Source organism: Harmonia axyridis, chromosome 1 (genome assembly GCF_914767665.1).
Source record: "Harmonia axyridis chromosome 1, icHarAxyr1.1, whole genome shotgun sequence".
Classification (NCBI taxonomy): Eukaryota; Metazoa; Arthropoda; class Insecta; order Coleoptera; family Coccinellidae; genus Harmonia; species Harmonia axyridis.
Genome location: NC_059501.1, coordinates 49,954,526 through 49,976,405, shown reverse-complemented (window position 1 = coordinate 49,976,405; position 21,880 = coordinate 49,954,526). Strand labels below are relative to the sequence as shown.

The 21,880-nt window shown below is 34.0% G+C and overlaps 1 protein-coding gene across 8 annotated transcripts in view; it reads left to right on the top strand.

Annotated features, from left to right (window-relative positions):
• The window catches only part of LOC123673532 (zinc finger protein PLAG1-like), a 57,262-nt gene extending 48,900 nt beyond the window's left edge, over positions 1 to 8,362 (top strand). For 7 of the 8 annotated variants that reach the window (XM_045608099.1, XM_045608073.1, XM_045608091.1 and 4 more), the window contains one exon: positions 4,518 to 8,362. In XM_045608099.1, the coding sequence (XP_045464055.1) occupies positions 4,544 to 6,250 (1,707 nt within the window). In that variant the 5' untranslated portion in view covers positions 4,518 to 4,543 and the 3' untranslated portion in view covers positions 6,251 to 8,362. Of the gene's footprint in view, positions 1 to 284; positions 563 to 4,517 lie in introns of those variants that run through there. The other variant, XM_045608122.1, reaches the window with a different exon arrangement.
• Positions 8,363 to 21,880: the final 13,518 nt, after the last annotated feature.

The following is a 21,880-nucleotide window of genomic DNA, read 5'->3' as shown; positions in this document are numbered from 1 at the left end:
TTATTAATAAAGAATGTTACGCGTTACTTTATGAGCACACACAAAACTATTGTTTTTTTGTCCACTCTACCAATTGGAATCAACATGTGATACATTTTTGGAATCAGCTCAGCTAGAGTAATCCGAAAATTTAGACAAAATGGGGGTGTTCCATTTAAAAAAAATGACGGTGACGTCATTACTTTTACTTTATATGACGTCATTACTTTTACTGTATATTAGATTATTATTTTAAAATACGGTATTTTAAAATCAAAAATCGACGTGTTTCAGGAGTATTTCTTAAAATGGTCTGTTCAACTAAAGATGATTTCATTCCATACTTCACGGACACAGTGTATATTGGAGATTGTACAGAGAAAAAATAATCAAAATTAGAAAGAAAGAAAATTGGGAATTCATTGAGAAAACTGCAAACAAGAACAAAGCAGTGTGGAATATAATAAAGAAGAATACAATAACAAGAAAACCGAAGCCTACAACAGAAATGGATACTCAGTTATTGAGTGGATACCTGATTGGAGTGGGAGCCCCACCTGAAAGTGAAAGCACACCAAATAATGTAAGACCCTCAAATTTTCATAAAAGAATAATAAAATCGCTGGAAAATTCTTCATTTTTGAAGGAAATCACTACAGAAGATGTACCCAAAATTTCAAAACGTCTAAAACAGAAAAAATGTAGGGATATATATGGTATATCTTCGTTCGTGCTGAAGCAAGTATTACCAAGCATTGCAGAACCACTTGAGATCATTATAACAAAATGCCGTAATGAAAGATATTTTCTTGAACAGATGAAGAGAGCAAAAATAACTCCTATCTTCAAAGGTGGTGACAAAACCATCAAATTACAGATCTATTTCTGTTCTTCCAAGTCTTTCTAAATGGCCATTAAAGATAGATTATCTGACTTTCTTCCGAAATATGATTTTATTTGCAATGAGCAACATGGCTTCCAAAGTGACAGGTCAACTAATTCTGCGATAACTTCTTTACTACTGAAAATAGCCAATTCATTCGATAAAAAGAGAAAATGCAAAATGATTGCATGCGACCTCAGTAAGGCCTTCGACTCAATCAAGCATGAAGTTTTACTGCAGAAATTGCAACATTATGACATCAGAGGAGTAACATTAAAATTGATGGAAAGCTATCTAAGAAACAGACACCAGAAAGTCATCATAGGAGTGAAGAGTTCAGAATGGAAACGCATAGAGTATGGGGTTCCGCAGGGGTCCATACTTGGACCCATATTATTTTTAGTCTACATCAACGGCTTACCAGTTAATGTCCAGTCAGAGGGCACAGTACTCTTTGTGGACGACACCTCCCTTTTTATAGTTAGTGAGGATGAAGAGGAGTCTCGAATAAGTCATTGTGTACACTTCTACAGGCCGAGGAATGGTTTCAGGCAAATAATTTCAAAATGAATAATGAGAAGACTCAGTATCTATCATTTGACACCCGCCCAAACAATGATTTAAATATAAAGTTTTTTGGTATCTACATCCAACTAAATCTGAGTTTTCGAATACACATAGATGACCTCATAAAAAAATTATCAATGGCAACCTATACCATACGGAGAATGAAACAAACTGCAGAAAAACTAGCAGTCTAACATGCCTACTATGGATTCTCCCAAAGCCTTATAAGTTATGGGGTGTTATTCTGGGGTGGAACTGGAAGTGAATATTTATCAAGCAGAAAAGAGCCATACTTGTTATCTGCGACCTAAAATACAATGAAAGTTGTAGAACCCATTTCGAGCACGAAAACATTTTGACATTTGTACATACTTGCATGCATTCTATATGTGCACGACACTAAAGAACAAATTGTCATTCAAATTAGTACGTTGTCGTTGAAGAGATTGGCTTATTTTGATAAATAAGATTATTTAAGGAACGATTATACTATTAATCGATAGACAGAAGTAAGTTCGAAGTTGAAGTTCAACTGATAAACACGGCTCTTTACAATATCTGGGTAATGATACAGGATTCAAACTTACTGGTATTAACCTCGTTCCTTCTGTTTATCAATTAGTACTGAAATCATTCCTCAAATACTCTTATTTATGAAAATAAGCCAATTCCTTCAACGACACCGTACTAATTTGAATGACAATTTATTTGTTTGGATTCCGAACACTGACAGGAGAACCAAAAATAGCGGTTTGTGACGTCACACTAATAGAGCGTATTCCTCAAAAACCTGTGACTATTTCCTCCAACTAGCGCAACCGTACTTTTATTCTGGTTAGGTTCGGTAACCACTCCCACTCGGCTTGGCAGTTGTCATTTTAATTTTCAGATTAATGTTTATGAACATTTTCCATGATATCTTACACTCAAAAACTTTATTATTTTAATTATGAAACAAATACCCTTCAGAGTCATTAAGAAGGTTTAGTTGTTCCAAGTGCGGCCTTAGCCTTAAATTTTGGGGGTTCGCTGTTATGGGTTTCAAGTTTTTTGATGGGATCATTTCGTACCTTGTCTGCTTGAAACGCATATTAAGTGTTTGGTGGTTCAATTTGGGGGGGGGATTGGTCATGACCCCCTTGACATCCCCCCTGGGACCGCGCTTGTGTAGTTTACAAATTAAAAGAGATAAACTATTTATAACCTCCAAAATTCTGTCAAAGAAAAATTTGGTTCACCAATGGACCGCGGGCACCTGACGTCACACGCCAACTGTCAATCAGCCTGCTGGACAAACAAACCGTATTTCAATAAACAACAATGGTAATTTAATAGGATTAAAAAATTGCAATTCTGAGAAAATTATGGGTTTATCCTTAGTAAACCTGAAAGAGGGTAACGTAATTTGATATTGTATTCATTATTCTTTCTGCTTGCACCGAGATAATTTGTGAGATGGCTGATAAAAGTGATTATTTTAACACCTTGTCTATGGATGTCTAGAAGAGATATTTAGAGAAGATAAAAGAAAGTAATGGATGTGATCCATAATTATAAACAGGTTTTTTTAGACTGATTTTTCCTGTATATATTCTTTAATACCATGTAGGTAAACATTATCGAAAGGCCACAAAGCCAAAAAAAATTTTACTGATAGATAAACAATTGATATAGGAGCTACCAAATAACTCCAAAATAAAAAACAATTTGTATCATTGTATTATGTATATTTATAATGCCAATAAACTATATTGAATTTGAATTTTTTTGGACGTGATCCTTATTTATTGAAATTTGGGGATTGTAGTAATGCTGTGAAGGACTTTCCTAAAGTTTCAATGTACGACATTATAAACTATTTTGTATATAAGAAGAGTGCATACATAGGAGAAGACTTCAAAGCCTATAAAAGTTTGGATTCATACAATATGTTCATGAGTAAATGGATTAGAAGGATTGGATAATTGGATAAATTTTTATATGACTATGTTTCCTTGATTCTATGAGTATACTTCCTACAAAATGTTTTGAACATACAGTTGCCCATTTCAACTTCTCAGTAATTAAATCTGCTCTTCTAATTGCCTTAATCCACGTCTCTTTTGAGGCAGAGGATTAATATTTTTTCTATTGTCGTAAATAGAAGGGAATCGGTGGAATGAAACCTTATCTCTGCCGCTTCTACTTTCACATTTCACAACCGCGCAAAATTGAGGCATTATCGAGAAAAAACAATTTTCAATATGACATAAACACACAATAAGCATTAGTAGATCCGTTTGTTTGTCCAGCAGGCTGATTTGACAACTCCTCCGAGCTTTTTTGAGTTTCCCCAAGTTTATTTTTCCGAATTCTTCATACTTTAAAAATGTATCAGAATTATTGTTATTGTAGTTTTCTTGAATTGGTTAATAAACATAAACATTATTATTATCATTTACTGTCGTCTGTCAGACGTGCCCGCGGTCTATGGCAAGTGTCAAGCGGTCCGTAAATACGATGCAGGTTACCTGGAACATTGAAAACCACTAGTAACCCCTCTGAAATTCTCGACGATATTCGGACCATACCTATAGTCGCTAACAGCGTGAGCCGTAGGTTTGGCATAATACTCGTACCATAACTTGAAGGGTCCTTGAGAACGCAGAATATGGATAGATGAGAGAGAAATTGATGGCAACGAGAAATCAAATATGTAATTCGAAGTATCATGTTGATCGAAATAAATTACATTTGCCAGTTCAAGTGAAACTCGAGGCAATTCGAGGAAATTCGATATCGAAATTGATGATTCGAAATAAGTTGCAATGATTAAAATTTTGATTTTATCTCTCGATTTTTTTGGTCGAACCGTCTGACTCTGTTGACCCTGACGAGCCGTCACTGATTTCGAAAGTAAAGGCCGTTTGAAATTTCCTGTTTCTCGAGAACGAGAGTACTGCGATGGTCTTAAAAATCATTTCTCAACTCATTCAGATCCTCACCTGAGTGATGTTCCATTAGTCACAAAACACCATGAATGTGAGACTTATTTTCAAAATAACAAAAGGGTTCATCTTTATAATTTGAATATTTCCTTCCTTTACAGATGATGTTGTCTTCACTGCTATCGCCATGGGTACTCCAGGCGATAAAGTTAAAAGAAAGGTAGTAGAAGAAAAACACCTGGATCTTCCAGAACATTCAATCGAAGACACTTCTCCTGTTGATCTTTCATCAGTACAGTCCGTGGAAGAAATGGGTTTCCTTGAAGCACCATCGATTCAACTCCAAATGCTGACTCCTGTAAATATTTTGCCACAACCAACAGAATCAATTCAAATTATTAGCAAACCCGAAATATTTTCTACAGGTAATTTAGAACAAGCACGAATAGAAGATTATTATAGTCAAACTAAGTTCTATCCAAGCATATATGAACCCAGTACGTCATATTCAGTCAGTTCAAATCAAAGGTCATCTAAAGTTTACTGTAGTTCGGAGGAACCCGGTCCATCTGGCCTACAAACACAAAAATCAAAACCGAGTACAAGTCTGACAAAAATCAATACAAAGAAAAAAATTAAACAACCTTCAGTTATTCAATTGCCCAAAAAACCTTATACCTGTCAAGTTTGCCAAAAAAGTTACACTAATATCGATAAATTGAATAAGCACCAACAAATTCATTCAACTGTTTCACCATTCAAGTGCGAGCACTGTAAGAAGTCATTCAGTTCAAAGTTCAAACTAGTAAGGCACATGCTGATTCATTCTGACAGAAAACCATTCAGTTGTACAGTATGCGAAAGAACTTTTCATAGAAAGGATCATTTGAAGAATCATATAAAAATTCATAGTCCAACCAAAAAAGTATACATATGTGAAAAAGAGCACTGTAAAAAAGAATATACCTCCCTGCTAAGCTATAAGAAACATTTAGCTCTTCATTCTGCGCAAGAAGGCAGCTTAGAGTGTCAAATATGTTCAAGCGTTTTTAGTACAAAAGAAGATATTTTATTTCACCTCAAAATACATGCAGGCAGTCGCACTGTCAAGGATCCTAATGAAAAGAAATATAGATGCGAACATTGCGACCGAAAATTTTTCACCAAGAAAGATGTTCGGCGACACTTAGTGGTTCATACTGGTATGAGAGATTTTTTATGTCAATTCTGTCCTCAAAGATTCGGCAGAAAGGATCATTTAGGTCGACATATCAAAAAATCTCATTCAAAGAATTTACCCATAGAGGATCTTGATACTTCTTCAGAATCAACAAGTGTAAAAGTCGAAACAATTGTCAAGTCTGAGTTAACAACCCCTGAATGCGAAGTTCCTCAAGATACAACGGAAGATATGTTTGTTGGTGGCCATGAAATGATACCATTTTCTCTAGAGGAAGAAGGAACATCGTCCTTGATGAAATTTGAGCCCACATTCGAGGATACATCTGCAACTAGAACGCAGTTGACTGAAAGTAATCTTCCTACAGATATCTTAGGGTACTGTTTAGATGATGTTCAAGAATTTGTTCCACAAAATTTTATCGGTCCGTTCTTGGAAGGAAATGTCAGGGATGATTTTTCCTTGATGATGTCTTCTTCTTCGCAAAGTGAATTGATACAGATTTTTGACATGCAATCATCTTCTTCATCGTCTTCTCTACCGAAGGTTCAGGTTTCAGATAACAGTGGCATTTTGAATGAAACTGAAGTCTTGAATAATCCTGAAATTCAAAGGTTACTTCAGCCTTCTGAAGAAGTTAATTTGCCATTACCTGGGTTTAGTCAGACATTTCAGTCCCCTCCACCTCCCCCTCCTCCTCAGCCACCGCCTTGAATTGATTTTCACATTTTCTTAAGATGTTTTGATTTCTAGCGATTGATTTATATAATATTGATTGCCAATTACCTTTAATTATTATTTTATTTATTGCATTCTACTTACGCTGGCTGGAAACTAATCCGATGTCCAGTTCACATTTGAATCAACTTCTTTGACCGTAATTGACAAATTTTAATATAAACTATCTGTTTTTGCTTCTGATTTAATTTTTTATTCTTCAACTCGTCAAGTCTAACTTCTGGTGTACATTGTCCGAATGATTAATAGATTTTGCATATCCGGTATCAATAGTTACTTACAAACAATGTCTCCTAAAAATCAGGAATAATTTTGGAGAACATTAGAAACTGAAGATTCATCTCAAAAGGAAAACTAGAGCGAAGAACATAATGGACTTGCTCTTAATTGTATAATTATCAAATAGTTTTGTTCTCTACATAATATTGGACAAAGAAGTCATGTATGGAATATATTCTATTATTTATTTCACATTTAACTGAAAGGTACTAATTTAGACAATATATAAACATAGAAACCTTATCATATTATTATAATTATTATTTCGAAGTAAAGAATGTATTATTTGAACAAAATCTTACATTTTTGGATAGAGTTCATATAAATTGAGAATAAGAAAATCATTCTTTTCAAATGGCATTGAAATATATGCGATATTTTTAATAGACTTCTGCTGGACACATGTAGTTATTTTGAGGCAATTATCTTGACCCTACTGGAAATTTGGTTTTTTTTGGTACTCTTGTACCAAAGTATGATTTTATGGCACTCTTTTTTGTTAATTTTATAAGAACTCCTCTAATTTCGGTACAATTTTCCAGTACTATTAAAATTCAATGTGTTAGTTTCGGTAACGTTTCGAAAGCATCATAATTCTTTTTATTGTTATTCTGAATGTTTTTTATCTTTATATCAATACGCTTTGAAAATTTTTTTTGTATGATATTCCAATATGTATAACTTTCTTAAATTGAAACATTTTATGCAAAGATTAATTCAGGTTGTTGAGATTTAGATCTTCTCTTTCTCTTTTTATTGATTTTTTATGACATTAAATATCTGTTCCATATTATGTCTGTCGTGATATACATTTATTTTCAAAATATGTAGGGGAAAACTCAGGGAAAATATCCATATAATACATACATAATAATACATTTCATCCAATAATTTCAACAACTCAGGTGTAACATATTTGTTTTGTTTTGTAAATTTATTCATAAAATTGTTTTATTCCTTATTTTATATATACGAAATACCTCAATGGTAGAGTAAATGGAATGAAACATACATTTTATTTATATTGGAGAAAAATAATTTTTTTAAGTTTCTCTGTAAATCGTTTATGTTGATCATTTAAATGTTATGTGAAGTAGAAGAGTTCATGTTTATTGTTATTATTCTAATGTGAGAAAATTTAAAACTGCCTTTTTAAATTTACATTATTTCCTTAAGACAAGCAACGGCAATATCTGACAGTATAATGGTGAAAAGCCTGGATTTGTCAAATTCTGTTGAATATCTGATAGATTAGAATTCAAGTATCAAGTGAGTATTAAAATATTTTGATTCTTTTTAAATCCATTTGATATGTCCTGTTAATGTTGTGAATTCTTCGGGATTTTCTTTTACGTCGATATGAAACCTAATAGGCCTTGGGATGGTCAAATATTTTATGCCTGTTATATATTATTTATATTTTATAGTACCTACACTACTGTTGGATTTTAATATATATTTATTTATGTTACCCACTTAAGATGCATTTTAGTACAAAATTATCACCTATTAGACACAATCTGATCATTTCAAAAGTGTATATTATAAGAAGGTGTGATATAAATGATCATTTGTCTGAAAAATAGGGTAATAACATTTTGGGCCCATTGCTGTTACTAATAAGAGATCTACCTCATTTTTGCAACAATTCATTGCTGTAAGGTCAGCTAGTCATAGGAATAAGGTTGTAAATTTATTAAGTCTTCTATTACCCTAATTTAAACTGAATGTATATGTATATAAAATATTATTGAAACATATGTACAGTATATATTTTTATACAAATTATAGTATTATTTATAATTGAAATACGTTTCATGATTCACCCCCATTTAGTTCTAGCAGATCCCATCTTCAATGCATGTATATTGTAATTGAATCAATAAATTGATTAGACCTCTAATAAAAGTGAAAATCAACCTTTCAAATAAAACCTGAGATTTGATTGAAAAAAGAAATTCATCCAGAATTAAGAACCAACAAGTCAGTAAGAAGTAAAGAGAGGATATTGTTTTCTGTTTTCAATTGAAACTACCTGGAGAAATCAAATGATAAATCATGTTGAACTCATGGAAATTTATTCCAAACAATGTTATTCATAATTGACTCGAAGGTGATACCCTTACCATTTGTATGAAATTGCATTTTCATGCAACATATATAATTGTCCAATCTCGAAAGCATAAATTCATACATGTTTATTCTGAGTGTATCAGAAAAACTGTATAAATTCAATAAAAAATATTGTAATCGGAGGTTTTTACACTGTTTTATTATCTATTTCAACTTAATCTTTACGATTGAGTCTGTTCCGACCAAAAGGTATGGCCGCAACTCAAATATAATCGATGTTCTGTAAAAACACCGATTCTGTGATTATCCCCGCGGAGATAATCGTAAGTGAAGAAAGTTAGGTCTAGGATAACACAACGCACTATTTCTTGCACTAAGTTTATTTCTTTGTAATCCGACTTGATAACAAAAACTTGATACAGGTTTATACACTGTTAAGTATATAAAAAGTAAATCTTATCTTCTTCGTTAGAAGCGATTACCCTCCTTAACTAGAAGTACTCACACTAACTAGTGAACAGATGATGAATATAACAGTGATTGCAACATATTTAAATATCTACAATTGAACATTGGGTTATCCGTTAATTTGTAAAGTGGGAAATATAGGTTTTCTATTGGTTACTCTGTTACTCATATTTACATGGAAAATTGGAGGATTTAGGGATGGGCCTTTGTGGGTAGAAGGAGAAAACGGAGACGAAACTATTACATAGAGCACCCCAGGAAATATATAACACAAAGCACATAGCTAATTTCAAGATGTGTAACAAATTCCACTTGAACTAATGTCTTTTTAGGTATCAGTGACGAAAGGGGATAAGATAGATCGGCTAAAGTGACATTGACCATTCATAGATAATAATATGTAATAATAATAAAGGTCTTTTTTTTTTTTTTTGATCAAGGGTTTTTCGTTTAAGTGGACACCAGATGACTCAAATAAATCTCTTACATTCCTTCGCGTACAGAAACTGAAACATATTCGTCTTTTTTGCTTGGATTACTTGACAAAAAAGATGTTATTATAATATTCCTCAGGATGAGGAATAATGTGTGTCCGTGAAGTTAGCACACACTTTTTCGAAAATCAAAAATTTTTTGTTGGCATTCGTTAGTAACTATTTGTAACAAAAAAATTTTCGTTTGTACCTCAAGGATACTGGTAGAAAAACATCGCATTCCACTGGGGTGCTAACTTCACGTTTTTTCTCGATTTTTTCGATTTTTCAAAAAAAAAAAATAGTTAAAAAGTCTATCGTTAGTAACTGTTTGTAACACAAAAATTTGCGAAGTTAGCACCTCAGCGGAATGCGATGTTTTCTACCAGTATCCTTGAGGTACAAACGAGAATTTTAGTGTTACAAATAATTACTAACGAGTTACTAACGAATGCAAAATAAAAATTCTTACTTTGCGAAAATGTGGGTGCTAACTTCACATTTTAGGAGTGACATTTTTTCATTATAGGTTGGGTTATAAACAAAAATTTTTGCGTTACAAACAGTTACTAACGATGGACTTCCAAACTAAAAATTTTTTTTCGAAAAATCGAAAAAAAAAACGTGAAGTTAGCAACCCAGCGGAATGCGATGTATTCTACCAGTATCCTTGAAGTACAAACGAGAATTTTAGTGTTACAAATAATTACTAACGAGTTACTAACGAATGCAAAATAAAAATTCTTAATTTGCGAAAATGTGGGTGCTAACTTCACATTTTAGGAGTGACATTTTTTCATTATAGGTTGGGTTATAAACAAAAATTTTTGCGTTACAAACAGTTACTAACGATGGACTTCCAAACTAAAAATTTTTTTTCGAAAAATCGAAAAAAAAACGTGAAGTTAGCAACCCAGCGGAATGCGATGTATTCTACCAGTATCCTTGAGGTACAAACGAATATTTTTGTGTTACAAATAGTTACTAACGAATGCAATGAAAAAAATCCTAATTTTCGAAAAATTTTAGTGTTTCAAACAGTTACTAACGATGGACTTTCTAACTGATATTTTTTTTTTCTTGGAAAAATCGAAACAAAAATGTGGAGTTAGCACCCCAGCGGAATGCGATGTTTTTTTACTAGTATCCTTGAGGTACATAAGAAAATTTTTGTGTTACAAATAGTTACTAACGAATGCAAAAAAAATTCTTGATTTTCGAAAAAGTGGGTGTTTACTTCACGGACACGAATAATGTGGGATTCGGCCCGTCGCACCAGGGACAGGTCTTCTGGTGTTTCTCTGTGAAGGATGAGATAAAGGTTTGAAAAATACTTGAATATTTTTTATATTTATAGTAAAAAAAAATCTGAAGTTATATTTGGCTCATATAATACCTAGTAATTGTAGTATTCATGTTTCAAATTCATAAAATTGAAATTTGGTTTATTTAAAATTGTTCATTATGAACACCTTTCCACTGGAGAGCCAACATACTGGCCAACACACCCTAGTAAACTACCTGACCTCCTTGATTTCTTTATAGTGAATGGTATTCCAACGCAAAATGGCTTACTTGAACCTCATTATGATTTAACATCCGATCATACACCTGTTATTGCGAATCTCAACAGCCAACCAATAAAAACAAACATTCCAACCAAATTAGTCTCGAAAAATACCAAATGGGACCACTTCAGCAACTACATTAACGAACAACTAAGTAATCGATGTATCGAAGAACCACAGCAATTACATGAAGTAGTAGAGCATTTTACCACCACAATACAACAGGCAGCTTGACGCGCTACAGACATGAAGTAATAAAGCACCCCACTTCATATACAATATCTAATTTCCGAAAAAAGGAGATCAAGACGAACTTGGCAAAGATCGCGCAACATCACCGATCTGCACCACTATAGAAAACTATCACGAGACCTTTCGAAAGCGCTAAGAAAGACACAGAACTCATCCTAAGATCACAGCTTATGGAATGCCACCAAAAAGTTCAAGAGACCCACACCACCTGATACCCCGATAAAAACAGACTAGGGTTGGGCAAGATCAAGTAAAGAAAAAGCAGATGCCTTCGCTTTACACCTGTCCAAAGTATTCGAAAACCCAGACGGAACACCTGGGCACACAACTCATGTCGAAAAATATCTAGATGCACCATGCCAATTATCGTTACCAATTGAAGCAATTACCCCCAAAGAAGAAAAGGCTGAAATCCGTAAACTAAAAAATAACAAAGCTCCCGGTTACGACATGATAACAGCACAAGTTCTCAAAAAACTACCAAAAAAAGCAATAGTGTTTCTAACAACCATCTACAACAGCATGCTGAACTTAGGTTACTACCCCATTCTCTGGGAATATGCACACGTTATTATGATTCACAAAGACGGCAAACCACCACATGAACCAGCATCATATAGACCGATTAGTCTCCTGTCAATTCCAGGAAAAATATTTGAAAGGCTGCTACTGAAAAGGAACCAACACGACCACGAAACTAATATACAGGGTGTCCCGGGAAGAATGCGACAAACGAATACCATGAATTAAAGTCATCATGGAGGACCCGTATCAAGAGGTTTCAATCGCCTGAGTGCCTTCGTTTGGCATATACAGGGTGATGTTCATCATATGAGTGAAATATCACTATTGAATAACTCTTTAACTAATCGACCGAATAATTTCAAATTTTGAAGTTTTGTCACCCTTCCCTATCGCCTTCCTTCAATATTTTTGAATTCGAGTAAATCAGATCCGGATTAGGAAAATTTCAGACTTTACCCATTTTCGTGAATATTGGATCACCCTGTACTTGAACATTATGATTTTTTTCCGTTTTCGGAACCACAAAGAATCTTAGTGAAACTTATATAATTATTAATTCTCCGAGACCTCTGGAAAGCCGCTCTTCCAGGGGTTAAAAGAACATCTCAACCGGAGATAAGTGAACGTTAGTCAACATTCTCTGACCAACCCGTTCATGACAAAATTTCAGACTTTTTCTATTTTCGTGAATATTGGATCACCCTGTACGTGAACAGTATGATTTTTTTCCGTTTTCGGAACCACAAAGAATCAATTCATAATAAAATTCTAAATCTCTGCTTGGCACGGTCATAAAGCGTGATCAATAAACATTCCCTTAGAGCACGTTCACATGACAAGCGGTCTACGCGCGTTTGAATGAGCGGTGGATAATTGGATACCGTTCACATGGAACGCGGTTGCCAAGCGGTGACCGCTCGTTGCCGTAACGGCCCGTATTCAGTTTGAATTCTACATTTTGGTTTGAATCTGGATTCAGTATCAGATTTAGGTGAGAATTAAACGTTTTTAAGTTTTGATAGGTAATTATAAATCGAATAGTTTCTATTATTCATCAATTAAAACTGATCCTACTTAAATCATCTTCGCTTTGCCGATGACATCGTCCTAATAAGTAGCAACATGCAGGAATTGAGCGAGATGTTAAAACAACTTATTGATGCTCTGAAAAAAGTCGGTTTGAAAATTAATGTTTCGAAGACCAAACTTATCAACAACACCACAGAACACAAAAACATTGACGGCACACAACTTGAAAATGTAGAAGAATATATATATTTAAGACACTCAATAAGAATCGGCAAAGAAAATCAAACAGCAGAGATAAAAAGAAGAATCAGGCTAACTTGGATGGCTTTTGGAAAGATGAAATATATATTCAGGAATAATGACATCCCAATAAACCTTAAAAGGAAAGTTTTCGATGCCTGCATATTACCGGTAGCGACATATGGCCTGGAAACTATGGCAATAACTAAGAAGACCGCAAACGGCGCAAACCAGCTGAGGGTAATGCAGAGAGCGATGGAAAGAACTATGCTCAATGTCTGTCTTAGAGACAGAAAAAGGAATGAAGAAATCCGACAAAGAACTAGAGTCGTAGATATTATAGCGCGTGTTGCAGAATTGAAGTGGCAGTGGGCAGGACACGTGGCTCGACAGGAAAAAAAAATGTAAATTAAATTCAACACAAACAGCAGCTAGAATACAGTTGTTTAAAGTTTTTCAATAGACTGCCTAATGAAATCAAAGAAATAAATAATTATAAACCATTTAAGAATATAATATTTAATTTATTGTTGAATAATTATAATTAGAACCATATACTTAATATAGTAGATTTCTGCTGTTAAGTGGTAGGTGAATGTTATTTTGACACTATTTCTCTTCATTTGTATTTGTTCTACGTGTATCTCATGATTTCTAAATAAAGAGCTATTATCATTTTAATGTGGTCACATAATAAATATTTTTTCTTCATTAGCATCTCCTTCACAGGATATGATGACGAGTTCTTCCCAAGCCCGTCTCCTTGAGTTTTTATCTGAATATACACTACTTGTCATGTCGCATATTACAGGAAAATTCTCAATTTCATCTATGAATAATTTAGGAGCGTCTTATTCGGTTGAATCGGTTGTACTTCTTTCATAAGGGAATGCTTAATGGTCACGGTGGCAAGCTGTATGACGGTGGGAGTTTTAGAATGTTGATTATGAATTAATTCGTTGGTGGTTACGAAAACGAAAAAAATTATGATATTGACGTACAGAGTGATCCAATATTCACGAAAATAGAAAAAGTCTAAAATTTTGTTAGTCCGGATCTGATTTATTCGATTTCAGAAATATTGAAGGAAGGCGATAGTAAAGGGCGACAAAACTTGAAAAATTGAAATTATTCGGTGGATTTGTTGAAGAGTTATTGAACTAAAAAAATTTCACTCATAAGGGAATGTATATCGATCACGCTGTGTGACCGTGCCAAGCAGAGATTTAGAATTTTATTATGAATTGATTGTTTGTGGTTCCGAAAACGGAAAAAAATCATACTGTTCACGTACAGGGTGATCCAATATTCACGAAAATAGAAAAAGTCTGAAATTTTGTCATGAACGGGTTGGTCAGAGAATGTTGACTAACGTTCACTTATCTCCGGTTGAGATGTTCTTTTAATCCCTGGAAGAGCGGCTTTCCAGAGGTCTCGGAGAATTAATAATTATATAAGTTTCACTAAGATGTTATGTGTGAGTCCGGCCCGTCGCTTCAATGGACAGCTCTTTTCAGTTGACTCTCTTTCTCTAGGGACAGGATTAATTTACTGGGTCAATAAAAGTCGATTGGAATTTTAAAACTGAATATATCTAATAAAGCAAAAATAAAAAAATTTCAAAATTACAATATCCCCGAAATTTCTATGTTGACTCAACGGCCAAAACTTTATGAAAAAAACAAAAAAGGTCTCAAATAATCTGTTATTCGAACAAAAGAAACAAAATACCAACTTTGAACTTGAGAGAATCGGGACTACTCAAATAAACTTTTTTTTCATCGAAAAAGCATTCAAACATCAACAAATAAAATAAATATTAAATAGCCAAAAGACTTGCCCTTATCCCGCGATGCTAGGTGAGTATTTTAGGCCCTGCCTAAACCTAGTTTTAATTTCTTCAAACTGTTCACTCGAAACGTGTAATTCCTTTTTATAATAACTTCACTCCCGATTGGCGAACTCCGATCTAATCTAATTTATTCCAAAACAAATTCTAAACTTTATCCAAAAAAAATAATCCCTATTTTTCTATTTCTGACCTAATTCTTCCTTTCTCAGAGCCAAAACAATCCCTTTCCTGAATACTTATAATCTCGAAAACTCACACATATACCAATTTACCGTCTATTTAACTTATCCTCATTAAATATTACTCTGATCTTGAAAAGAAATTGTTTTGCTCTAAGTCCGGTTTCGCGACCGACGTTCGAATTCTCAACCCTTCTTCATAAGAGACCCTAAGCGATACTGACTAAAAACTCAAGTCTCATCATTCCTTCTTAATTTTTCGTCAACAGACCCCACCAGCTCAAGCAAATTTTTTGCTGTCTCAGCTAGAACCATACTTCGAATTTGCCTACAGCCTGACGGATTTTCTGCTGTGTCATATGTGTCCAAAAAGCATTTACTGAACTTAGATAAGCCAAGATTTCCCCGTATCTAAATATATTCTTCTTATCCGTGAAAAATATATCGATTTCACCAACGCAGTGAGACGATAAGTAGTTAAAAGCAATAATTTATAGAGAATATATCCTGCTTCCAAGATAAGATCAGTTTACACAAGTCTCGACCGCTCTTCTGAATTGAACGTCCATCCTTCTGAATAATAATTCCAATAATTTCCAAATTTCCGATTTACTACATCACTCCCCTATCCGAAAAAGTTGTGGCATCGGATGCCATAACTTTTCCTTTAATCCTTATTAACGAAGTAGTCCTTCCTCTCCAGTTATCACAATAACACCATCCTATATTAATAATGAGACTGGCTCAAACTAATTTAAAATTTTCATTCTTAAATTAAATAACTCATCATTATCAAATATCAAACTGCTTACTAACAAATACAAAATAAAACTATAACCTTTTAACCAAACTTTCAAAAGCCAATTTTCAAAAAAAAACTATATAATTTCTACCTACTCTAAGGTCTCAAAGTCTATGGTGGTATGTTCTCCAATATTATTCAATAATTCAACAAGTATAAAATATTATTAACTCAAGAAAAAAAAAATCCAAATCCTAATTTTTAATAAAACCAAAAAAATCGAAAACAATCAAATCAATTCAAATATGTTTCTCTTTTCTCATGCACTTCACTAACTCCAGCATGGAGTTTGTTCACTTTTCGGGATTTCAAAATTTCACTATCGCGGCACTTCCTGGTTCCATTTTACTGCTTTCTTAGGTTGTCTGGTTGAATGGTACTTTCTTTCTTCTTTGGATCTCATATTCGTCACGGAAATAACCTTTTACTTCGACGTCCATCATAGCTCTAGTGATCTTCTCTTTTTCTGCTTGGTGACGATTCATTTCTCACATAGGACTGATACTTCACAGACTGGATATCTTCCGCATTCAAACTTTCATATAAGGACTGGCGGTAGTATAATTCCAAGGCCATATTTAATCATACGAAACACAGCGTTGAATACCATCCAAGTCCATCCATGAATACTCGACTATTGGTGAGGGAACCATTTCTCCCAAACCAAACATACTCGTCGTCCAACGACGTCTATTGTACTGCTACTCATCTAGCATATTTCTACCATTTACATCTTGGTTTCAAGATTCAGGATTCTCTGGGCATCTTCTTGATCCTCAGTTTCATCGTAATCCCATATTATTCTTCCTCCGTAATATAATCTTCTTCAGTCAACATATCTTCTTCATCGTCTTCTTCTCAGCTTTTCTTTAAAGCTCCTCTTCATCCACAGACTATTGATTAATTTACTCTCTAACCAGTTGATCGTCACTTCTCAGGTAATGTTCAGTTGTAATCCACATTGATCTATATTATTTGACGTCATAATGTCATTTCAGTTTTGGACATTAACACACACAATTGGAAGTAAGGTTATTCCGTTAACTAGGAATTGATCCATCCATCTTCCTGAAGTTACCTCCATCTTTCGTTGTAGACTTCTTCTTCAATTCGCAATTTTCCATAAAATATTACTAGACAAAAAAAAAATCTGTGCATTATTTCGCTCTAACTAGATATCATTATCTCCCTTAAAATTTCGTAATCAATCAAAATAAAAAAACTTAAACCAACTAATTATATGAACATAACCACCATAAACGTTCATGGAATTTCCCACAAAATAAAATAAAATTATCAACAAAAAAATGAGACAACCATATCCCAAAACGGGGACCCTATATCCGAAAGTGGCTTCCTTGGAAGAAGGAGCCACTAGAATCTCACCTTGGGCAGGGTCGACTCAATTCCCTGAGGGACCTGTGTCCCACGTTACCCATAAATCATATGAAATCCTAAATAAAACTCAACTAACGATTCCTCGTTCAAAACTTTCAGTGAAAATACGTCATAAACCCAAAATTGAAAAAAAAATTCATCATTACTCAGCACCTTTAGTGTCTTGATTCTATAAATTAAATCCCAAACAATCCCTCAAACAAATCCATAATATCCAAATTACTATATATATTTCCTCAACTATTTCAAAGTCAAACCGTTCTAAATAAAAAATTTCTACTTTCATTTCGCTATACTTCCCTAATATGAAAAAAACGATTCATTAAAATTTACCAATATTATCAATATTTTACGCAATCATCGAAATTTCCAAAATAAAATAAATACACATCCATAAATCATCAGACTCGAGCAAAATTTATCAAAATTTTACTCATCCAAAATTCCAAAAATTCATCAAAATATGAATAACCTATTTTACAATGGATTTCTCTGTAGGTACCGTCTTCTATGAGTCCCAACCCCATCGATCCGGTGGGCGACGTACCCCAGTCGATCTACGTAGAGGGATTTCCTCCTCCTCTATTTCCTCACTTTCTTCTTGTTCCTCATTTTCAAATTGCGCTCGGTTCCACATCGGAATCATCATTGGCGAAAATTCTCTTATCTCAGTACGTTCCTCATCTGACTCGGTATTGCTACCGTCCGTATCTACTTTCTCCGAACCGTCGGGTTCTTCTATATCCGTCTCAAATTCATTTCTAAGTTTCAACCTATTTACATGAACGACTTGTTCATCTTTACCCCCACATTTTTTTATTCTACACGTTACTGGACCAAGAATTTCCACGATTCTATAAGGTCCTACCCAAGGTTTCGTCAATTTCTTTGATATTCCCTGTTTTACCGCTATTTCCTTCAAATAAACTAATTCTCCTACGCAAAAATGAGGATCCACCGTATTTTTATTGAATTCCTTAACCCTATCTGTTTTCACTTTTTCTGTGGTCTGATACACCTTTCTATACACTCTTCTTAATCTCTCCGATAATTCCGCTGCGTAATTATCGTAATAATCGTACCTAACTCTATCAGATACTATGAAACTATCTGTAGGCAATACTTGTTCTCTACCGTGCATAAGGAAAAAGGGACTATACCCTGTTGATGAATGAATATTTCGATACGCGATACGCCATGACTACAAAAGGAATCCACTGGTCCCAATCTCTTCGATCACTACTTATAAAATGAGATAACATATCTTTTAATACCCTATGCATACGTTCAATTTGTCCGTTCGTAATCGGTGCATAACTCGATGTCTGAATCTTTTTGATTCCTAAAATTTTACATACTTCTTTGAATAAACTTGAGGTGAAATTTGCACCTTTATCGGTTAATAATTTTTCTGGTGTACCATGTCTCACAATAATATTTTCTACAAATGCCCTAGCAATCGTATCGGCTTTTTGATCCGGTAATGGTATAGCTTCTATGTATTTCGTAAAATAATCCTGAAAAGTTTACAAATATCGATTTCCATTAAGAGAAGTTACAAAAGGCCCTACTATATCCATAGATGTTAATTCCCAAGGTTTGGTAGTCGGTGTGAAATGTTGTAATGGCGCTTTCTTATGATGGGGAGATGTTTTTCTTTCATTACAAGTCTCGCAACTTTTACAATAATGTATTACCTCTGTTCTCATAATTGGCCAAAAAAATCTTTTCCTCAAACTACTCAATATTCTCTGTTGTCCTTGATGACCCGCCATAGGCGAATCATGAAAATCCCGTAGTACTCTTCGCACAAATTTCCGTGGTACAATTAACTTATCCCCATCTTCCTCTGTTTTGTAAATTATACTATCTTTTGAAAGATAAAAATAACCGTCGATATCTTCTCCTCTTGAATTAAAATTTAACCGAACCCCCTGACAATAAGAGTCATTTTCTTGAGCATTCCTTAGTAATTCTCTATCCCATTCCGGCTCTAAATGTTCACTTTCGTTAGCATGAATAGATGATACTACCCTACTACCTATATATATTCGTACCTCAATATTCGAATTATAAAATATAAATTTAATCATTTCCGATACTTTTTCCCATTCTAATTTGTCAAGGCCGCACCCTATCATCGGCATGGCTAAATATCTATCCTCATTCTTTTCGCAACAAACCTTTAAATTTCGAAGTGCATTCCATATTCCTCTATATGATGGTTTTTCATAATAGCGATCTTTCGTTACCATATAATAAACATTTCTTTCTGGAAGATTTAACTCTGCCACTTCCCCTATATTTTTATTTTGTTGTTTAAGCATTCCTAGTGAACCAAAATTTTGTTTAAATTGCAATGCGATCCCAGCCCCCATGGCCAAATCTTTAGATTCACAATGGGCCAATGCCCAATTTTCTGAAACTGAAAACAAATTTCCCTGTTTGATTGAAAAATTTTTCATTTCTGGGATCGTATGTAACCGCTTATATTCTTCAAATTCATCATATTTCATATCTATAAAATTGTCATCCTTACAATACATCCGACTCAACGCATCCGCATTTCCATGTAATTTTCCTTGTCGATTAATAATTGAAAAGTCATAATCAGCCAAAGTTAATGCCCATCTAGCAAGTCTAGAACCAGGATCTTTCAAAGTAAGAAGCCATCTCAACGGTCGATGGTCGGAAATTACCGTGAATTTTCTTCCGTATAAATAACATCTGAATGACTGAATTCCAAAAATTACACCAAAAAGTTCTTTCTCTGTTGTTGAATAATTTATTTCTGCCTTTTTGAAATTTCTGCTTGCGAAGGCTATTGGCCTCTCATATCCGTCTCTTAGTTGACTTAATACCGCACCTACTCCTAACCCCGAAGCATCTGTTGCTACAATAAAAGCTTGACTAAAATCCGGAAAAATAAGAATTTTATCCGACGTTAAAACAGATTTCAATTTTGATATAGCATCCAATACTTCCGAAGTAATTTCAAATTTTACATCTTTTTTCGTTAAATTAGACAAAGGAGTTATTAATTCTGCTGCATTTGGAATAAATCTTCGATACCAATTTATTAATCCTAAAAATGACCCCACTCCTTTCACTGTTTTCGGAATAGGAAAATTATGGATAGATTCTATCTTTTCGGGATCTGGAACAACATCATTTTGTGTAATTATATGACCTAAATATTTTACTTTTTTCAACAAAAACTGATATTTCTTCGGCTTAAGCTTCACATTCGCTTCTTTCAATCTATCGAAAACTTTCCTTATCCCATTTAATTGATCTTCCTTCCCAGTGGAATTGAAAATAATAATATCGTCTAAATAAACCATATAAACATCACCTGTAAGCCCAGATAACATAATTTTCATGAACCGTTGAAATGTAGACGGTGCATTTTTCAAACCGAACGGCATCTTTGTATACTCATAGTGACCTTGAAAGGTACTGAAATCCGTTAGAGGTATATCTTTTTCCTCCATATCAATTTGATGATGAGCTTCCGCCACGTCAATGACCGTAAACAACGCTTTCGTTCCCGACTGATAATTTTGAATTAAGTCTGAGATATTTGGCAATGGATAATACTCAGTTTTCGTAACATTATTAAGTCCCCGATAATCGATACTCATTCTCATTTTTTCTCCCCCATTCAATCAACACTACGAGAGCAGACCATGGACTAAATGAAGGTCTAATTATTCCTGATTCTAATAATCGATCAATTTCTTTTTTGTAACACTTCCCTCTGATGATAGGGAATTCTATATGGAGCTTTACAAATTGGTTGGGTCCCTGGTTCTAACGTTATACCGTGTTTCACCTTAGTAGTACTAGTTAATTTATCATTGTCGTCCAAAAAAGTTCCTGATATTCTAAAATAAGTTCCTCAAGTTCCCTTTGCGTATCTGCACCTAAATGTCCGAAATCAAATCCGCTCAGTTCCCAACCTTTCTCTTCGAAATTTATTCGACCTATTAATTGACCTTTCCATTTTTCTTTCTCCTTCATTACTTCGCAGGACATAGCTTTAGCAAGGTTTTGTCGTTTTTCTAATGTAATTACCTCATAAGATATATTTACTACTCGAATCCACAATTTTTCTGATTTTTTTATTACACAAAATGCAACGTAATGAATCCTATACCTTGCTCCATTGGTTCACTTACTATGTCTGTCCCTTCTATATATTTTTTCAATTTTGCTGGTACTAAAGCTTCCGTACGCGCCGTACCCTTTTTTCCGAAATAATGTCCGTCTCCCAAAATTTATTTTCCTCATTATTTCCGATCAAATCTTCATTTATTCCCTCGTATTCCCTACGATTCATCAATACCTATTGCGTTTTGCTTCGAAATTTCATTTCCATGAATTTTTTTCTCACCCCTTTTTGTCATCCCTATTGCTTTGTCAACCCTTATTTCTTCAATATCACTACCTGACTGATCAATCCCTT